Source organism: Triturus cristatus, chromosome 2_1 (genome assembly GCF_964204655.1).
Source record: "Triturus cristatus chromosome 2_1, aTriCri1.1, whole genome shotgun sequence".
Lineage (NCBI taxonomy): Eukaryota > Metazoa > Chordata > Amphibia > Caudata > Salamandridae > Triturus > Triturus cristatus.
This window is the reverse complement of record NC_140581.1, coordinates 270,245,217-270,264,266: the sequence shown is the minus strand read 5'-3', so window position 1 is coordinate 270,264,266 and position 19,050 is coordinate 270,245,217. Positions and strand designations below refer to the sequence as shown.

Sequence of the window (19,050 nt, the reverse complement as noted above, 5' to 3'; positions counted from 1 at the left end):
CAGGTGATGTTTGGACGTCGGGTGAGGTGGTCCCTTTTCCCCGGTTGCAGCAGGAATACGAACTAGACCAGTCTGAATACTTTAGATATCTCCAAATACGGCAAGCCCTACTAGCGGTACTTCCTAGGGGTAGTGTGCTCCCCGAGTCCTCCCCACTTGAAGACAGGATCTTAGACGGCGACCTACCAGAGAAGGCCATATCCCTCATCTAATAATATGTCGGAGCCCCTGACCCGCTTGAGAGCCAAGTGGGACCATGATGTGGCGGGTCTAGAGGATATGGAGTGGCAGGCGGCGGTGGCCTCCCCTCGGGAGGTGGCTATCTCCTCTCGACTCCGCCTGGCACAGCTAAAGCTCCTCCACAGATCCTATTTGTCAGGGCCCCTGATGGTCAGTATGGGTTACACCCTGGATGGTGGTTGTGCGCGGCAATGTGGACAGGAAGGTACTTTTATTCATACTCTCTGGGAGTGCGCAGTGATCCAGAGTTACTGGGAGAGGGTGGCGCGCCGGATGGAGGAAGCGCTGGGGCAGCAGATCCACTGTAATATTAACCCCTTCGCCGCGGCACGAATTTCGCCGCGGCGCTGGGGGGGTTTGGGGGCAGTGCGGCGCCGCCGTGCTCGTGATGGAACCACTCCGTCATGAGTCACGGGCGAGCTGTGCTCATGACGGAGTGGTTCCGTCACGACTCCGCCCACTGCGCTAATCGCCCGCACAGGCAGGGAATTAGCGCCGCGTGGGCGGAGCGGCCGCCAACGGCCGCAGCATGACGGAACCACTCCGTCATGAGCACACGGCGCCTGTGGCTCATGACGGAGTGGTTCCGTCATGAGCACGGAACGGGTTAATTTGGCCTTGTTGAACATTTTGGATCCTACTGATTTGAACTCCAGGGAACGTATGTGGGTCACATTGGGCTGATGGTTGATAAAAAGAATATTGCCCGATTGTGGAGGACACAGAACCTGCCGTCATAGCAGACTGGGCCAAAGATATGGATTGGTGTATGGTGACGGAAAAGTCCATTTACGAAGCCAGGGGGTGCCCGAATAAATGGACGCAAATATGGGGGCTGTGGAATGTTTATAGGGGAGAAATTTGTGAACCTCAAAGAGCCAGAGAAGATATTATAAATGGACCTAACTCTGTATAATTAGATTTATCAATTTCCATTTTTGAAATGTATGCATCATGGAACCTTTCAATGTGTAGCATATACGACTCAATTGTACGCCATTACTTTACCTATGTACTGTGCCTTCTTTCAATAAGAAGAGTAAAACATTTTTTTTTAAAAAGATGGGCGTATCTGGGGATTGCAGTATTTGTGTCAGGAACCCTTCAATGAATTGCTCCTGCTGGCCATTCTGCATGCAATGTCACAGGGAGATGACCAATCTGCATCCGATATGCAAGCATCTGACCAGGAATCTCTGCCAATTCACCCACCACCTAACCCCGAAAAGCGGTTGAGAGCAGTATCGCCACACCGCCATCCTTCCTGTGCCCTGAGGACCAGAACTGTCAAGGGAACCAGCGGGACCTCATCCTGTGTTCATCCCTGGTTAGCAGTAGGGCGCTAACAAGGGGCATCTCTTCACCACGTGCACAAAATCCGTGGCAGGAACTCTGCATCTAGCACACCAGTCTGACCATGTGGTGTATATTTTGTGTAAGGTCTTGGGTGAGAGATACTCCTGATGGATGTTATGTTATGTTAAAATGAATTTATAGAGCGCAAGTACACCGGGGGAGGTTTCATGGCGCTATTTTGGTTAAGATCCAGGCCATAAATGTATGTACATGGATGTACTTGTATTGTATCTGTTTAACGCACGCGTTGGAGCTCACAGAGCGCACACCCATTTGAACCATCTCCCAATCCTGTGTGGACAGGACCTCACCCAACTCTTCTTCCCATGCGACCTAGGCACTATCCTCGGCAGGTCCTCCGTCAGTACACAGTATAAGTGGGATATCAGTCACAGACGTCCGACATTGCCAGTAGTATTGTTAGTGTCTGCGAAAGTACTGGCTCTTCCAGAAAACAAGGCCAAATCTCTCAGGCCGTTGCCGATATCTTGGTGTATTGTGGATATTGACCTGTACCCAGTGCAAATGAGTCTATCGCGTTGTCTCGTGTGATAAACTGATCACCTAGATACAGATCTCCCTGAACCTCGCAGCCTCCGCCCTTCCATCTCTGCACGGACATTACCTCCACTATACTCACAAATTGCTTTAGTGCTCAGAGAGGGATAGCTTGCGCATAAGGGGCGTGACTCTGAACCCTCATGACTGCTGGCTCCCACACCCGACCCACATGATGTATCAGGAACGGTGACTCCACTGACACCCGCAAGTTCAAATCGCTTCTGGGAATGTTGTCCTCTTGCATTCCCCTAATTCCCAACTGTCATCTGCGAATCAGACCCTTGCAAGAGGAGCTGGACAAGCAGTGGCTGAAGATCTCTGGGTCCTTCGACGATGTTATTAGAGTAACACCTCAAATGAAAGAAGCCCTCCTATGGTGGACTCACATCCCAAACATAGCGACAGGCCTGTCGTTCATAGTGGACTCACCAGGTTTCACAATAACAACCGATGCATTCCTCGAAGGGTGCGGAGCACATCTTGAAGGACTGATGGTGAAGGGAAAATGGGACAGTGAACAACGAACATTGCACATAAACCTCCTAGAGTTGAAGGCAATATTCCTGGCTCTAAAATAGTTTCTCTCTATAATATCAGGAGCTTCAGTAGTAATACGAACAGACAACAGTTTAAACAAGCAGGGAGGAACAAGATCAACTATGCTATCCCTTCAGGCACAGCAAATCTGGGGTGGGGCTTTACAACATCAGATAACACTGACTGCAGTTCATGTTCCAGGAGTGGCAAACATCCTAGCGGATTCTCTGAGCAGGTCAATTTCATCCAACCACGAATGGGAACTTCACCAACCAACGTTGGATCACATCTTTCGGCTGTGGGGCAATCTGAGTTTGGACCTATTTGCTACCAGTCGGAACCGCTAATGCCAATTCTTTGCCAGCTGGCTACCCCAACAGGGATCGTGTGGGAATGCGTTTTTGATAAATTGGTCAAAGATTTATTCCTAAGCTTTTCCTCAGATACCTTTAGTCCCAAGGGTGCTTCGGAAGATGAGGAAAGAACCCTACCGAATACTTCTCATAGCTCCCAGGTGGCCTCACCATTCTGGTTCACAGAACGTTTGCTTCTATCAGAGTGCTAACCCAGACTGTTGTGCCCATTACAGAATTTACTGACAACGAACTGCGGCCAGGTCTGCCATCCGGATCCAACATCTCTGCAATTAGCAGCTTGGTTCTGGAATACAATGAGTTTGCCGACTTAGTTATACCTACTAACTGTTGAGAGGTCCAAGCTGATGCCAGAGCGCCCTCCACTATCAAGACTTATACACTGAAGTGGAAGAGATTCGTCATTGGTAGGTAACTTCTGAAGTGCACCCTATTCAGTCCTCACCAGAAGAATTGCTGCCTTTTTTCCTCCAATTGGCAAAATCTGGACTTTTTCATTCTACTATTAAGGTATTCCTTGCCGCAATTTCCAGGTTTCAACAGCAAAATGGATAAGTCTCTTTGGTCATCAAGAATAATAAAACAATTTCTTAAGGGATTATTTAGATTGTTCCCTCCGATTAGATGCCCTCCTCCGCCTTGGCATCTTAATATTGTATTAGCACAACTCATGAAAGCTCAGGTTGAGATTATACATAGGTGGGATCTTAAATTCATTTAATGGAAACATCACTGTTACTAGCTCTTACTTTGGCTAGACGAGTAAGCGACATACATGCTTTAACTACTTGGCATCCTTTCCTTCAATTTACTAAGGACTCAGTTATAATTCAAACAAATCCTACCTTTATTGCTAAGGTCCCATCGGATTTTCACTTAAACGAAGCAGTCATCCTAAAGACTTTCTTCCCTAATCCACAAACGCCAGCGGAGAGGGCCTTCCATTCCCTGGATGTTAAGAGATGTATAACATTTTACTTAGGGGAAAACAGCCTGTATCTGTAAGGCTGATCAGCTTTTTGTGGCTTATGGAAAAGTCAGGAAAGGATATGCAGTGACTGAACAAACTATAGCACGTTGGATTTCCTGTGCCATCCAGTTTTGCCATCAGCAGGCAGGCAAACCTCTACATTCAACAGTGAAAGTGCATTCTGCAAGAGCAGTCTCTTCCTCAACAGCGCTCTTTGCCGCTGTGCCTATGCAACAAATTTGCAGAGCAGCAACTTGGTCCAGCAGGCACACTTTTACCAAGCATTACTGTCTGGAAGTTGCAAGTAATGCTGATACAGCTGTGGGACAGGTGGTGGTACGTAATCTTTTTCTTTAGGGTGAGCCTCTATCCTTCCCACCTTCCTTTAAGTTTTTGAATTGCTATTTTCAAGGTCACTGTTATTACGTGCATAGGCATTGTCAGATTATTATATATGTAGATAAATATATAAATAAGTGGTACATAAGTGTGATATACACTGGGTGATGTACAGTTTTTCTTCGTACTCTTTGTACTACATACTTTCTTGTATGAACATTCATACCTATGTAAATACTGCTATCTACTCTGTTTCAAGCATTAAAGATACCCCAATCCTGAAGAAGAAAATAAGTTACTTACCTGTAAACTTTGGCTCTCCAGTATTGGTATCTTTCATAGATTCACATGCGGACCACCCTCCTCCCCATAGAGACTCCCCGGGTTTATTCCCAGGGATTTGTTTTACACTTGTGCTCGAAAATCTGACAGCCTGGAGCCTCTGTGGAGCTGGTTCTAGAGGGTGCTGTCACTTGATTGGCTGGAGTTTGGACCTTATCTAATGACTAGGACGAGATATTAAAGTGAATGGTTTTTCTCTTTTAACTTTAATGTTCGAATAATTACTTACTGCTTTTTATGTACCATGGGACCCCCACTTCGACGACGAGGAATGATTCACGCATGTGAATCTATGAAAGATACCAATACTGGAGAACCACAGTTTACCGGGAAGTAACTTATTTTCTTCTTCTGGATCTATCTTCTGAGTTTTCAATGTGCTCCCGGAGCCTTGCTGTCAACTTCTGCAAGGAGAACACGGTTTCCTGCAACGTAGCAACCTCTGGCTGCAATTCGTCTCCATGTCCTTCTGTGGTCGTTATGCGGTCTGCAACATTGCAGAGGTCCATTCTGAGTAGGTTGACATCGATGGCCACCGAATTGATTTTAGTGACTAACTCCGCCCGGGATCCTTAATAGCCTCCATCAAGTCTGACAATAATGGGTCGCGAGCAAGCTGCACAGCGATCTTAGTCTAGGAGTCTCTTTCCAGTCTTTCACCAATTTTTTCAGCCAGTGTGACTGTAGTTAACTATTTTGTCGGTTTGGGCTGATCTCGCCACCTTGCCCTTCACCATGATGCCTCAGTTTGTGTTATCTATGTGGTTCACTGGTGCTTCACCAGTCACATCATTTTGTTGTTCGCGCTCAACCCCCCTGCACAAGCGGGATCCCCCAATACACAGAGGGCAGCACTGCGGTCACGCACGCTGACAGAGTTTCTGGGTCTAGTGTTTGCGTGCAGGCCACCAAGACACCCCAGGGGGTGACTGGCTGTTGCCACTGCAATGCACTTTAAGGCCTCCTGAGTCCAGCAATCCTCCTGCGGCCCTATGCAGCCTTAAGTTTTCCCAAGAGTTACAGCACTATTGAAAGGTTGAATGTTTCCAACAGTTATTATCAATTCAGTCCGTTCCAGTTTGCTGTACTGCGGCCATATTAAATGGATCTAAAGTGCAAAAACATAGCCCTCTGAGCCCTTCGGGAGTTGAAATTCGCAGTATATACTAGGTCTCGGAGCACATTGACAACAGAGAAAGCTTCTACTATGCCCTGGCTGTAGACTACTTTGCGCAACTATGTTCTACAGAGTCCTTCACTTGGTCCATGTTTCCAGTAAGTATCATCAGAACACCTGCATAGGAACACCGCGTAAGCTTTGGCTCCCTCATGCACAATGGCACCCTCCGGGCAGATGCGCATCCAACAGCGGGCCCTCGGCCTCACTGTGGTTTACCCGGGGCGAGGCTGGGAGGGCCGGGACCTCTCCTGCAACCTTCACAGGCCTGTTGTGGGGGGCGTGCTCTGCTCACCTCTCCGGCGTGGTTTCATCCCTTCCAGGGCCCGCAGTGCTCGCCGTCAGGGGCCCTCTGTTGCCTCCAGCCAACAGTCAGGCTACTCCCTCCCGCCCCCACTGTGATCATAGTATCAAGCAGGCCCCAGTCGGGCAGCCCCACTCAGTATCACGTGGGGCCCCTCGTCTGCTGCCAGCACCCCAGGCTGAAGCCAGTCATTCCGTAGGTCTCCACATGGAGGGGATCGTGTCTTTGAATATGTGTCTCCCGATCGGAGATGGGGATACACTCAAGCATCCACAATACGGTCAGGGAAGCGCAAGCACCAGCCCAGACCCTGTCTCCCACTCCCGTATCAGAGGTGGGCCAGTAGGCAGCCCCTGCCGTCTTCGTGACTCCGGCGGTCCCCTCAGTTGCCTTACTCACAGTCCGGTGGACACCAGTTAGGGCCGCGGCTCTGTCCGCACCTCCCCCGCCAATGAACAATGCTGGGCGGGTCTGCTCTGCTTCACTCTGCAGTGTGGCGCAGCAGGCTGCAGCAGACTGCTTTAGTCCTAACGGGGGTACCCCCATGACCGAGGTCCCCACACTGCAGAATTTGGGGGGGGGGGTGGGTTCAGGCACTAGATGGGGCCGGTTATTCAGGGTTTCAAAAGTGGCTGGCAGCAGATCCGGTTTGAGGGATTAGTTAGCCATCTTGCTTGGCCACGCCCCCTTAGAGTAAAGGGTTGTTGGATCCTTTTGGATTTGGATTTGATATGTTTGATCCACTGTTAGTACAGTATCTGTTATCCTCACAGTGTACTCCTGTAGAGTATGTAGGTCATTGTATGGGCATTGGATCAGAAGAGAAATGCATAGAGTCCCGGACACGGCCGAAGTCAGTGTGTCCAAGGCCTATGTTAAGTAATTAAGTGGCATTCACTCCTGACTTAGCCCCAAACATATTAGTGTACTTGAATAAATCAGTACATGAATCGAGGAAGGGTTTGGATAGGGTCTATAGGCATGTCAACACAGACTGTTGTATGTGTTTGGTCTGTCAACAAAAAATACTAAGACGTGCAAGTATGCTTATCTTAATAATATACTGGCATAACTGTTGAAGAAATGCGCCAGTGGGTGCACAGGGTGATTTGTTTGTTGGGAAACTCAAACGCAGCCTCTCGTATGGTAGAGCGAAAAAACATTTTAATTAACATATACCCAAAGTTGGCTGAACTGACTTGTAAGGAGTCTGGTGCAGCTGCAAATGGTTTGCTTTTTGGGGCTGAGTTTGTAAGAGATATGTCAAGATATGTTGTTGCTTTTAAGTCTATTCAAAAAGTACAAAGGGATCGAAGAAACGGTATACAACAGCAGGGGGTGCACTAAGAAATGGAAGAAAGTGTGGGGGCCCTGGCGGAATTACAGAAAATCGGGGGTAGTCATGGAGGGGTGAGGGAGATGGTAATTGTTGATTGTCCTTGCAGCTCCCCAACGATTATTTTCCTGTCAATTCTTGTGTTATCTCCCAATATGCATCCTTGCTGCTCCCCAACGATTATTTTCCTGTCAATTCTTGTGTTATCTCCCAATATGCTATCTAGATATAGTTTTGTACTGAATGGTCTCATGAGCATTGTTAATAAAAATATTTAAAAAAAATAAAAAGTACAAAGGGATATTAAGAAGATTTTTGGTGGGTGCAGAGAATGCTGATTCAGTTCCCTTGCACTGGGCAAGAGATTTCTCGTGTGTGATTTCCACAAGGTTAAGGACCCATGTTGGACAACTGTCAGAAGGTTTTTTTCCTCTATGACGGACAGTAAAAGCAAGAGGCTTGAAAGGTGGTGGAATTCCTAGAGGAGCATCAGTTATGTTTAATAAAAGACCTTTCATATATCCATGTAAAACTGGTGGCAGGCTTGCCCTGTTTTCAACACTGTGGAAGGAAATCGCAGGAGATCGCTGGGTATTAAAAACAATACCGTGTTATCTAATAGATTGTCGATTTTACTGTACAGGAAAAGATGCCAAGAATGGGAAAGTTCTTGAGAGAACAGGAAGTACTGGTGTCTCAAGAGGTTCTAACTCTTCAAGGGGAGGGAGCAATAGAATTGGTAGAGAAAGGATCAGAAGGATTTGTAAGCAATGTCTTTTTGGTGGTAAAAAAAGGTCAAAGGAATGAGACTGGTGATAAATCTTCAGGATTTGAATGATTGGGTGAAATACAACCATTTGAAGATGGAAGGTACCAGTTTGTTGAGAGATGTATTATACGGCACAATTACCACAGATTTCAATCATATATCTGTGTAAATTATTCTAACAAATGCAACTAATTTCTGTATTTCATGATTTTTTTGTCAACCCTCCCTTTTTAGGTTATTTATGCAGTTCAAAGGCATCGTCGCACCCAGGTCCAGTGGCGAATACTTTTAGAACAAGCATTTTATCTGGAGGATGTAGCTAAAAATGAAACCAGTGCTACACACCAATTTGTTCATACATTGCCTCCACAAGAACCCGAGAGTTGGATCACCCGACGTTTTTATACACCAACTGTAGGTACGTTCTGTTTGTCACAAAGCAGGGTTTTTTTTAGGATTGTGGTGTACTTGATAGTGCAAGATTCTCAATGGTGTAAAGTGATTTGATGTAACATACAGAGCAAAGGATCCGCTCTGTTTAAGGAAAATGCTAAAAAGACAATTCTAGTTTGAAGGGATTTTGTTCAGAGCAGCAAAGTTTGTAATGCTTTTTAGATGCAAGTTTGGTTACTTGAATAACTGCAACCTGTAGAATGAAATACACATCTGCTGGAGAGCGAGCTAGGAACAGAGTATAATTGAAGTATGCAGCTATTGATCTCTAGAATGAATTGCAAGTTTATTGGTCCAAAAGACAAGTACGGGGCAAGATTTATTCTTTAGATATGAAGGATAAGTCCCCACAGGCCGAGCATGGTGAACAGTCCGGCGGCCTCTAAACGTCAGGGCCATTGTCTTGGAGGTCTGGCCTTCACTGAACTTCTGACCCACCTTGGGATTTTTTTTTGTAGTCTTAAAACTTTGCTGCTGTGTTGTATGTTTTAACAAAAGAAGGACAAAAAAATATATTTCTGGATTTTACACCTGCTACTGAGGTCTGTGCCCGTGTGCTCCTTGGTGGCTGCTGCTACTACGGGACTTTGTGCTGATATATATTTTTCCACACAATATTTCTACACAGAAATATGACAACTCCGATGAAAAAGGCAACTTCAAGCACTTTATTACATATACATATATTCAGTGATTTTAATAATGACCTGCACACATATTTATTCTTCGATCCCCAAAAGTATTTCTTTTCTCTTTTTAATGTTGTATTTTGTAATGGTTTTAAGTAACCACACAAAGAATTCATTCATTCATTCATACTCTTTAGATTAGGTGTTTGATCTTGTGTCTTTTCAGAAGGTTCAGTGGATGAATGTATTTAACAACTACAGATGTGCTCTTATTTAACAGTAGCCATAAGACTCTTTGAATTCTTCTTTTTGACCCCAAACAGGCACTGCAATAATTCGATTTTTTTCTAGAAATTTAATCCTTTGCAGATTCATATATTTCTTTGAATATAATCTAGGCATTGAACGTTTTGGAACACTTGGAGGGGGCATTGAATGTAGAACGAGGACAATTCTCTTAGTCCAGCCCTGAATCCCTAACAAGTAAATCAAGCACATCAATGTGTGTGGCCTTTGAATTAAAACATAATTGCCCCATTACATGAGCAAAGGTTTTATAAAAACGTAAGGGGACCCTGCAAGGTCCAATCAGACTTCCCACATACGCTCACCCTATGTGTACAGTTACCCTGCCTCTGCCACATGCCCTATGATGGCAGAAGACGTTTGTGTACTTGAAATAAAAACAGGTATTCCCATTTGATCAGCTATGAGAGTGGTGGCATAGAACACCAGAAACTGATTTCTATGCTATTGATTTAAACATGAGGGTGCAAGAGGTTGAGGGACTGAATGTGTTCTCCTTGCCTCATAGATGCTTAATTGAACAAACTCTCTTTAAAAAGCATCTTTGATAGGTTTCTTTGTATTGGAAGTGTAGGTTCAGATATAAGTTCAGCAACTAATGAACTGAAGAACAAAATTATTTTCATTGCTACCCTTCCCTGTGATTAAAAACTGTTTCAGATGGAGCGATCCAAGCTCCAAGATGACTGCTTTCTTATTAAGTTCTGTCTTGGAACCATGCTCCTTGAACGGATGCTTGTGGTGGAGCTGTTGACTGGTGTTGAACTGTGTCCTCTTGTGGTATCCCACCAAAGGGAGTCTCAGTAGACTAGGAGTCCTCGACTGACTGGGGTGGTTTGCTCCCACTGCCTGCAAGATGGTGACTGCGCAAGAGCAACATCAGATCTTCAGATCCATCCTTCCATCATAATACAGAGGCTGACTTTGTGGGGCCCGGAACTGATCCGGAGTCCTGCCTGATAGATCCAGATTCTGGGATCTGCTCTGGGCCAATGTAATGGTGATAAGTTCCAGAGACTTCTGCAGAGGCAAACATGGAGGACTGGTATTTTATTTAGTCTTTTGTCTGGTGAAGGAGCATCTGGGATAACTTGGCTCATACGTACACCCCACGAATGATATGGTCCAAAGAGAACAAACCTCTTTCAGGAAAGTGTAACGAGATTTTTCCTTCAGGACCTCACCCACTAGATATTCTGAAATAAAGGCCAGGGGCAAATTGAGAATGTCATTAGGGCCCTACTTGAGACACCACTAGCATGGCCACACCAAGAGGTCTTCAAAAACATCATGGTGGATTGACGTGACGGTGGAAGGGATGTATGCCTTTGAGGACATCAACACCCCCGTATCAGCAAATCGTGATATTGGAGCCCTACAGCAAAGAGTAGTGTCTGTTGAACAAAAAGGCCAGACATGTGGAGGTGCAGATGACTGTAACTTGAAAGTCGAATCAGTTCCCTCATGAGGTAGTTTTTATGGGGAGGTTGAATCGCCAATGTTTGTGGCACACACCATCCTGTATTAGGGTCAAGGAGGACACATTTTGTGAAATTAAATTAAAATAATAACGCTGAAATTGGTGATATTTTTATAAAGAGTAAATTACTTGAGGTCTTGTGCTTCTGTGTTCTCCATCTTTTTTCCCCACTCAAAGTTGCTCTGTTGTGTAAAAGGTTGATAATGGGGCGACCCTAGACAAGACATTGTACCTTTGTTTATTTGACAAAATTGGAAGTACCTATGGGTGACATGTTTTGCAATGAGTGTGCGGGTGGGTGTAAGGCAGAAGACCTTCTTTCAGAAAACTGTGACCACAGGTTACTCTTTACTACACAGTGTTCCAAAGTAATATCCTAGACATGACTCATGGAATTCTAAAGTGCTACTTCACCCAGCAAATAGTGTATGTTTGAAAAAGGTGTGAATCTGATAGAAACACTTAACGTACTAAAGAAAAATATTTTTGCTCCAGGAAAAGCATTGTTTGTACCAGTTATTAACCTATTACAATGTGTGTGCCTGAAAATCAAAGATCATAGCAGTTTCTGACGATACGGTAAATTAGCAACACATTTAGTGCTGTTTTCTTTTTTTGCTGAATAAAATTATATTCAACTGTTCTACCATCATATAGCAAAATCATGGCTAGAGCACAGTGTTTGAAAACTAGGCTGTTGCCTATAGTAACATAACTCTGGGATTGGTTATGATGCAGGGATTTGTTGCCAAAATCTCAACTTCTGGCAATTACTTGGTGCCACACTTTGTGCATTACAGTCCATCATTGTTCTGACCACTGTGCCATTCCAGACAAGGGAGTAATCACGTGCAAATTGGTCTTGCACCAGTAGGAATGTTCCATCCTAACTAGCCATACACCATCTGATTGGGAAGACAAGCACCACCAGACCAGCCGTGGCATTGCTGGGCCTCATTAGTAAGGTACAGCTTGCAATCTAATGAGGACCCTCAACGCTGAATCCAGTTAGGTCGTTTGTGTTTCTTTCAGGGGGGGGAGCGTGGCCTGACAGTTTGGGCTGAACTGTTCCTTGTTGTAGCAGGACAGAGTCTGATTTGCTTATGGCTGGTCGATGTCTGAAGTAGTATATTCGGCAAAAAACACAATGGACTGAAATGCAGCTTGAGCAATTACCAGTAGCTGAGATTAATTTTAGCACTCAACCCCACACTTTTTTATTTAGGTTAGTGAGGCTCTCTGAGCATGACCAGTATGTGCAGACAAGAGTTCCGTGCACACTGTGCACCTCAATGATAAAGTCCAAGATTACACAGACTGGTCTGGCGATCCTTGTGTTTCCATCTACTGGGCATCTGGCAACACCGTTCAGGCTAGCCAGTTCCTACTGAAACAGGGCAGCGTCTGATTTGCATAAGGCTGGTCCCAGTCTGGAGTGCATAGCAATAAACCAAAAGGACTGATTTCCAGTTGCTGAGTTTAATTCAAACATTCTACACACGTTTTGTTTGTTTTTGTAAGTGAAACGTATTGTTAGAGTGGGTGTTGTGATCAGTTAATAAGGGGTGTCTGATTACTAAACTGCTATCCCTTGCCATGCACCCTCACATCAAGCCTTTTTTTACCATTTAGTTTCTGTGTATCAGAGCATGAAAGCCACCTAGAGGCAGTGGTCTGGGCCTGGCTAGTTATCGCACACAAAGTAAAAGCTGACACCGGAAACTAAATTTTCTGTAGGTTCTTGAATAAGAGGTTATTTTGGCTAACTGGATGTGTGTGATAAATTGTGCTATCACCTATATATCAACAACGTTGGTATCAATCATGCATTTTATATGAATGATTTAAAAACATATAGTGCCTTTCATTGGTACATAGGAGAAACATTACTTAGAATTAGCTGTAAAGTTTGGCGGGGAGGGAAATCTTGGAGTTGAGCAACCTGATGTTTTGTTCACTAGGCCCATTTATTGTACATCACTTTCACTGCATTGCTCTTATAAATAAATGGTGATCACAGTGCACCAGATAAGGGTTCAGGCGAGTCAGCAGTCCACAGAAAGGTCAAAATGTATCTCCACAAAGGGCAGAATGATCCCTTGCGTGCATCCTACCCAGAGTTCCAGGGTGTTGCTCAAATAATATTGCGTGCTTCGCATACCATATTCCTCAATGTAGCAAACAACAAGTAAGAGGTACTGCTTTATTAATGCATGTATGTTCAGTGAGCCCATGTTTTTGCTCAAATATGCCTGAGCTGCTTCCGTTGCTTGGGACCGATTGAGGTTAATTGGCTTCTGATTGTTACATATTAAGCTTTTTTTAGGGGCCTTACAGGGCTAAGCCGCATTTTAATACCTTGGGTTAGCATTATTTCCACAACGATAGTTTATGCATCACCCCAAAACACCATGCACTGTTATGGATGCTTCTCACACTGACCTATTCCATAAATATTGTACTCCAAGGTCACTTAGAGGAGAATTGGTGTTGAGTCGTATAGTGGTGCTTTATGATTGCACCCAGAGTACCCTGAGCATAGATTGTTCAATGCCTTGGTATGTCGCAGTGCATGAAAAGAAGGTGCAGTTATTGGACGTTGCTGAAGAAAGCAGATATCCTAGGGGTCAGTAGGCACAAACCCCACCCCTCCTTTGGATGGGTTTATTTTTTACTTCAAGAAAACCCACAGGATTACAAATGAAACAGAACTCTTTGCTTTGGCATCAAACATGATTATGACACTGGAAGGCAGTAGATTATTTATTATCCCCATACTAGCAAACAAAGGGTAATACTATAAAAATAAACACTGCTACTTAGTAATTTTGGGTTGAAGTTTGAACAGCTTTCACTTAAGTCGACATTTATACATTCTCTATACTGTGTGATTCATATTCCATAGTTCATCTCATGTGACTGACATAACGGTCCAAAAACGTACCAGATTAAGCCTTATTTCTGTACGGGCCTTCTCCCCTGCATTAAACTAAGTTAGTGCATGCACTTCTCTGTGTTCATTTAGCATATAATAGTCAAACACTGCACGTATATCTAAAGGATCAAATGTTCTTGCTCTTTCCAAGCTCTTTTTCTAAGTGTTTGTGCCTAGAAGTATTAAACATTTTAGACAAAAAAACAGTGGTTCATGTGGGCACTTAATGATTAATATTACAATATATATATCGGCACAATCGCAGTTAAATGGGGCTATAGAAATTTCAGAGAAAGAAGGACATGTAACACAGAGTGAGTAGAGCAACAAGCTGTTTTATATATGAAAATTCACATTTGTTATACATTTTCAGTGCTGAGTGTCCCAAGTGAAAATTGAAGAGTATCGATTGTGACTTTTGTGATATAAAAACAGGGTTTCAATGTTGTTACAGAAACGACCATTCAATTGATACACAATAAATGTTAGCAGCCTCCTAGTATAATAGTAGGGACTGGGAATTGGTTTGCTCCAAGTTGTCGACGACGTTTCGACCCAGCTAACAATGTGGGGTCTCATCAGGACCTATCAGGTGATAATCAATGTATCGATGAAAAGCACTGTAAGGGAGGACGATTTCTACCTGATTTTCTGAACACAGCCAGTGTCATACCTGTGGATGACTGACAGTGTGGGGAACACCTGTGGGAGTGAGGGGTAGTCAAGGATACTCACATAGGGCCCGGCCGGGCACTGTGTGGAAAAATGAAGGGATTAATTACATTGGGATTGTATACTACAAGAATATGCCATTTACTATCATAAGGGCGTGTGTCACTTACCCTATGGAGGGGCGGATACTGGCAGTCAATGGTATTTGATGTAGTTAGGGATAAAATCCTATATCCAGAAGACGGTGTCTGAAATAATATCATAACACCCTATTAGAGACATTGCGGCAAGGTGCTCTGATCAAGAAGGAGTTAAGTGATCAAGGGCTCTTTTACCACGTGTTTGGACAATGCCAAGGATAAATGGGGAGCCTTGAATTACTGCCGTAAACGTCAGTCCATTTCTGTAGTGAATCCTACAATAAATGAAGCATTCATGAATATTTGTGCAGATTCAAGCTTCTAAGTATTAAACAGCCACTGGTACAGGTAAGTAAAACTTTCTATAACTGTATATATTATGAAGGATTTAATATGTTGCAAATGTTAACTACTTTTTACTATGAACATTTTTATTTATTTCAGAATGGTACTGGGAATGCCTTCTACGACCGTGGTTCTACAGGTTGCTTGCCATTGTGCTGGCTATCTTCTCTGCAGTGGTTGTATGGTCGGAATGCACTTTCTTTAGTACTCAACCTGTATTGTCCCTCTTTGCAGTTTTTATACAGCAAGCCGAAAAAACCTACAACTACATTTATATTGAGGTCAGTTCTGTTTAGGCAGATAAAGTACTGTAAATATTCTGAAAGCCATGTTTCTGACATAGTTGTTAAGTTCTATAAAAATCAAGATAACAATACCCTTTAGTCAGTTAATTCTTATCTTTATGGTAAGTATTTGTTAGCTGAAACCTTGGGCTGGGCTGAAGACCAACATGTGATTCTTGCCTACTAGGAAGGCTATTTACACAATGTCAAATAGCCAAATTTGTTTGCATGGGGTAAATAATTGACATAATTTGAAATTCTCAGTCTTCATTTGACCTTTATTATTTTTTCTGTAATATAGTTTGTTAGTTATGATATTTGTATGGTGGCTATTTTTCTTGTTTTGTAAATTACGTTTACCAGATTTACGGGAATATATTATGGGGTCAATTGAAAAGCTTTTATTAATTGTTGTTCTGATGTTGCAATATTAATGACAGTAGTGATGATAGTAAAGATAATCTTTTTGAGACATTGATTAGAGCATTCAGAAGACATTCTTTTGCAACTATACTTGCTTATTCAGCACTTGATTTGTATAGATTAATTTGCAATTTGAACGTACCTTCACATCAAGCTGTAAGTCCTCTGTAGTTCCAGCTAGACATGGGGAGATGTTGAAATAACTTGTTAATCGGTTCTGAAGAACGATTTGTACTACTATATATTGAAATACCATTACATATTTGAAGATCTTCATCCACTGGGGCTTCTTGTATCATTACGTGAATCTGATATTTTCCATCACAATTCAGAACTAGATGCATTTTTTATAAAGGGATTGTTAGTTGGCGATTGATTTAAGCAACACGAAACATATGAAATTTAAACCTATAAGAGTTTTCCTTGTTATGGAAAATAATTATTTGATGTTTAACCAGCGCAGAGCACATTTTTCCACATAACCGCACTCGCAATTACTACAACTAACCAGCATTCTCAGTCTACTTGTAATACTGTTTGTTACGAACAGTGGCCTAATCAGACTTGGCTGGACATCACTAAACTTCAGGCCCTATAGCGGTACATGGGGCAAACCCATCTTCAAATTCATAATTGCATGTACTTTCTTTTTTTCAGCTATGTGACATATGCCTTGTAATCATCTGTTGTACATGTCCAAGGCACATTACTAACTATTTTGTCCTACCTACCAGGTTTGTGATTAGCAACTAATAGAGTTGTTATTATGCGATCTAAAAATATTTATTATTGAGTTTTAAACAACTTTTCAGCTTATTTTCCATAATCACCTAACTCATACCAAACTTCTTAAATTATTATAATTACTCTATTCAACAATAAACCACCCATCCTCAGGTGCCTTCAGCAGTCAATGTCACAAATTCAGACTGTTGGCCATTCACGTTCTGGATGGATAAGGCTACATATTGTTACTCTGCCTTGTATGTAACTGCATTCAGAGTTCATTACAAATTGCTGCATATGGTTGGGGCCAAGAGGCAACAGTGTTTCAGACTCCTGTGGGTTTTGCACATTCACAATCTCTGAATGCTTGTGCCAAATAACTATGCCCAGCTTTCTGCAAAAAAGTGCATATCTAGATCTAGGAGATTGCAGTCTGGTACCTGAGCCCTAAGTTTATGTCATTCTATATCTCTGTCTACTAAACCAGATGCAGACTTAAGTTTATAAAGAACCTGAACAGCTAACCAGTTCTGCACTTTACATGCTTTGTGAAAATGAGGCCCTTTATAGACTTACATAAGGGCCCCTCAGCCTTCTCCCCTTTTCAAATTTTGTAATTTGTATAATTGCCCTCTTAGTAACTGCAGTCTCCAATTCTTTCTAACTGGGTTCATTCATCCCTAAGAGGTCCCCTGACATGCAATTTGCTGAAAAGAAAAATATATTTTCTTATGTTACTTTAACTGTTGATATTTCCTCTTTCCGCCTGAATCCATTAGCAAACAGAGGTTTGTACTATTGTTGACTAGCAATACATAGCACATTGTGTCACACCAAGTATTTGGCGCTCCCTATTTTTTCCTAAATTAAATACTTGAAACGAAGTCTCAACATCTTTAGTCAGTGCAGACCTCAGGGTTGGTAAAGTTATTTGACTTTTGGCATTTTATATTCCGTTCTCTGCCGCCCTTTTAAAAGATGCATCAAATAGCTCAAATTCCAGAATGCCTCTATGCTCGGCTGCTACACCTGCCTCCCCTAGGGTTTCCCTTCCTAGTGCTTGTTACATTTGTTAAACCCTCCAAGACTTATGTAACATTTAACTCTTTAGAACTTTGGCCAGCCATGATCATTTCCTGTACAAGAAAATCTGTGTTATTCATTGCTTTTAATTTTCTCAGCTCTCCCCAATCTTAATTTCCTTCTTGTTTCCCTTGAGGATTCTACAGCGTATTAAACATCACTGATTACTTGTTCCTTTTCCAGCATTAATATTAAAGGACAATGGTCACTGTTCATTTGTGTGCATATGTCAAAGTTTATATAATGGTTCCTGAAAGTAACACTGACAAAAGTGTCAATTATGAAGAGTACTCCATATCAATCAATTCAATATTTATTAAAGATTTGGATCTCCAATGAGGGCCATATAAAATATACATACAAATTATTACATAATAAATATACTGTGCTGCCTTTAAAGTTCCAGGAGCCTACCTTAGCACAAGTAAATTCAAATTTAGAGCTGATCAACATATGGTTGCTAAAATCATTTCCCAAAACTTCCATACTTATGAGTTTACAAAAGAAATCTGCAGAAACAATTAGATAATCTATAATAGATCTCCCAGTTGGCACCTTATGGGTATAATTTGCTGGTATATCATTTTCTAACCTCCCATTAGCAATTATGAGGTCTAAGCTTCTCAGACCTTCAAGTAATGTGGCTCCTCTTTTATCTGTCCTGCTTTTATTCGGGAATTATTTGTCCGCCTGTATCCAAGCCGGAGGTATACATATCGAGACACTTCGCGTCTTCCCCGCATTATACCAGCACGCAGCCACAATTCAGTTGAAGCCCCAGTCAGGACGACAAGATTCGCTCATTCCTTCATTTAATGAAAGCCTAAAAGACCCAGCTCCGACTAAAGAAGCTACGGATTCTGTCACTTATTTACCACTGTGATGATATCAAGAGTCCTCCGTAGAGAAATTTATTCACCCTGATGAAGACCTCCTATTTAAGAAGTGCCACGCAGAAGGTCGAAACGCATTGGTAAACTTACGGTGGAGGCGAGCCTTAAAGAACCCAGAAAGAACTAACGCCAAATTACTTTTGACGATTTCCTAAAAAAAAACCCTATTTAAATATAGGGCTCTGGATCTGGTTTCTAGACTACGAGGCGACCTCCCCCTCTCCTTTTTTGGCACCAAAAAGAGACTCTTGTACTGTGAGGACCCTATGACAAAGAGTCCCTGTACCGTTACTTAAAGAAAAACGTAGGACCTTTCTTTTCATGTATATAAACCCACTGAGCTTTATTTGTATAAGTGTATCAGCATTGTCCATTT

The 19,050-nt window shown here is 42.8% G+C and overlaps 1 protein-coding gene across 2 annotated transcripts in view; it reads left to right on the top strand.

Annotated features, from left to right (window-relative positions):
* LMBRD2 (LMBR1 domain containing 2) overlaps positions 1 to 19,050 on the top strand; it is a 440,257-nt gene that overhangs the window by 178,778 nt on the left and 242,429 nt on the right. For both annotated transcript variants that reach the window (XM_085631040.1, XM_085631037.1), the window contains exons 9-10: positions 8,540 to 8,723; positions 15,365 to 15,546. In XM_085631040.1, coding sequence (XP_085487166.1) covers positions 8,540 to 8,723; positions 15,365 to 15,546 — 366 coding nt within the window. The remainder of the gene's footprint in view (positions 1 to 8,539; positions 8,724 to 15,364; positions 15,547 to 19,050) is intronic.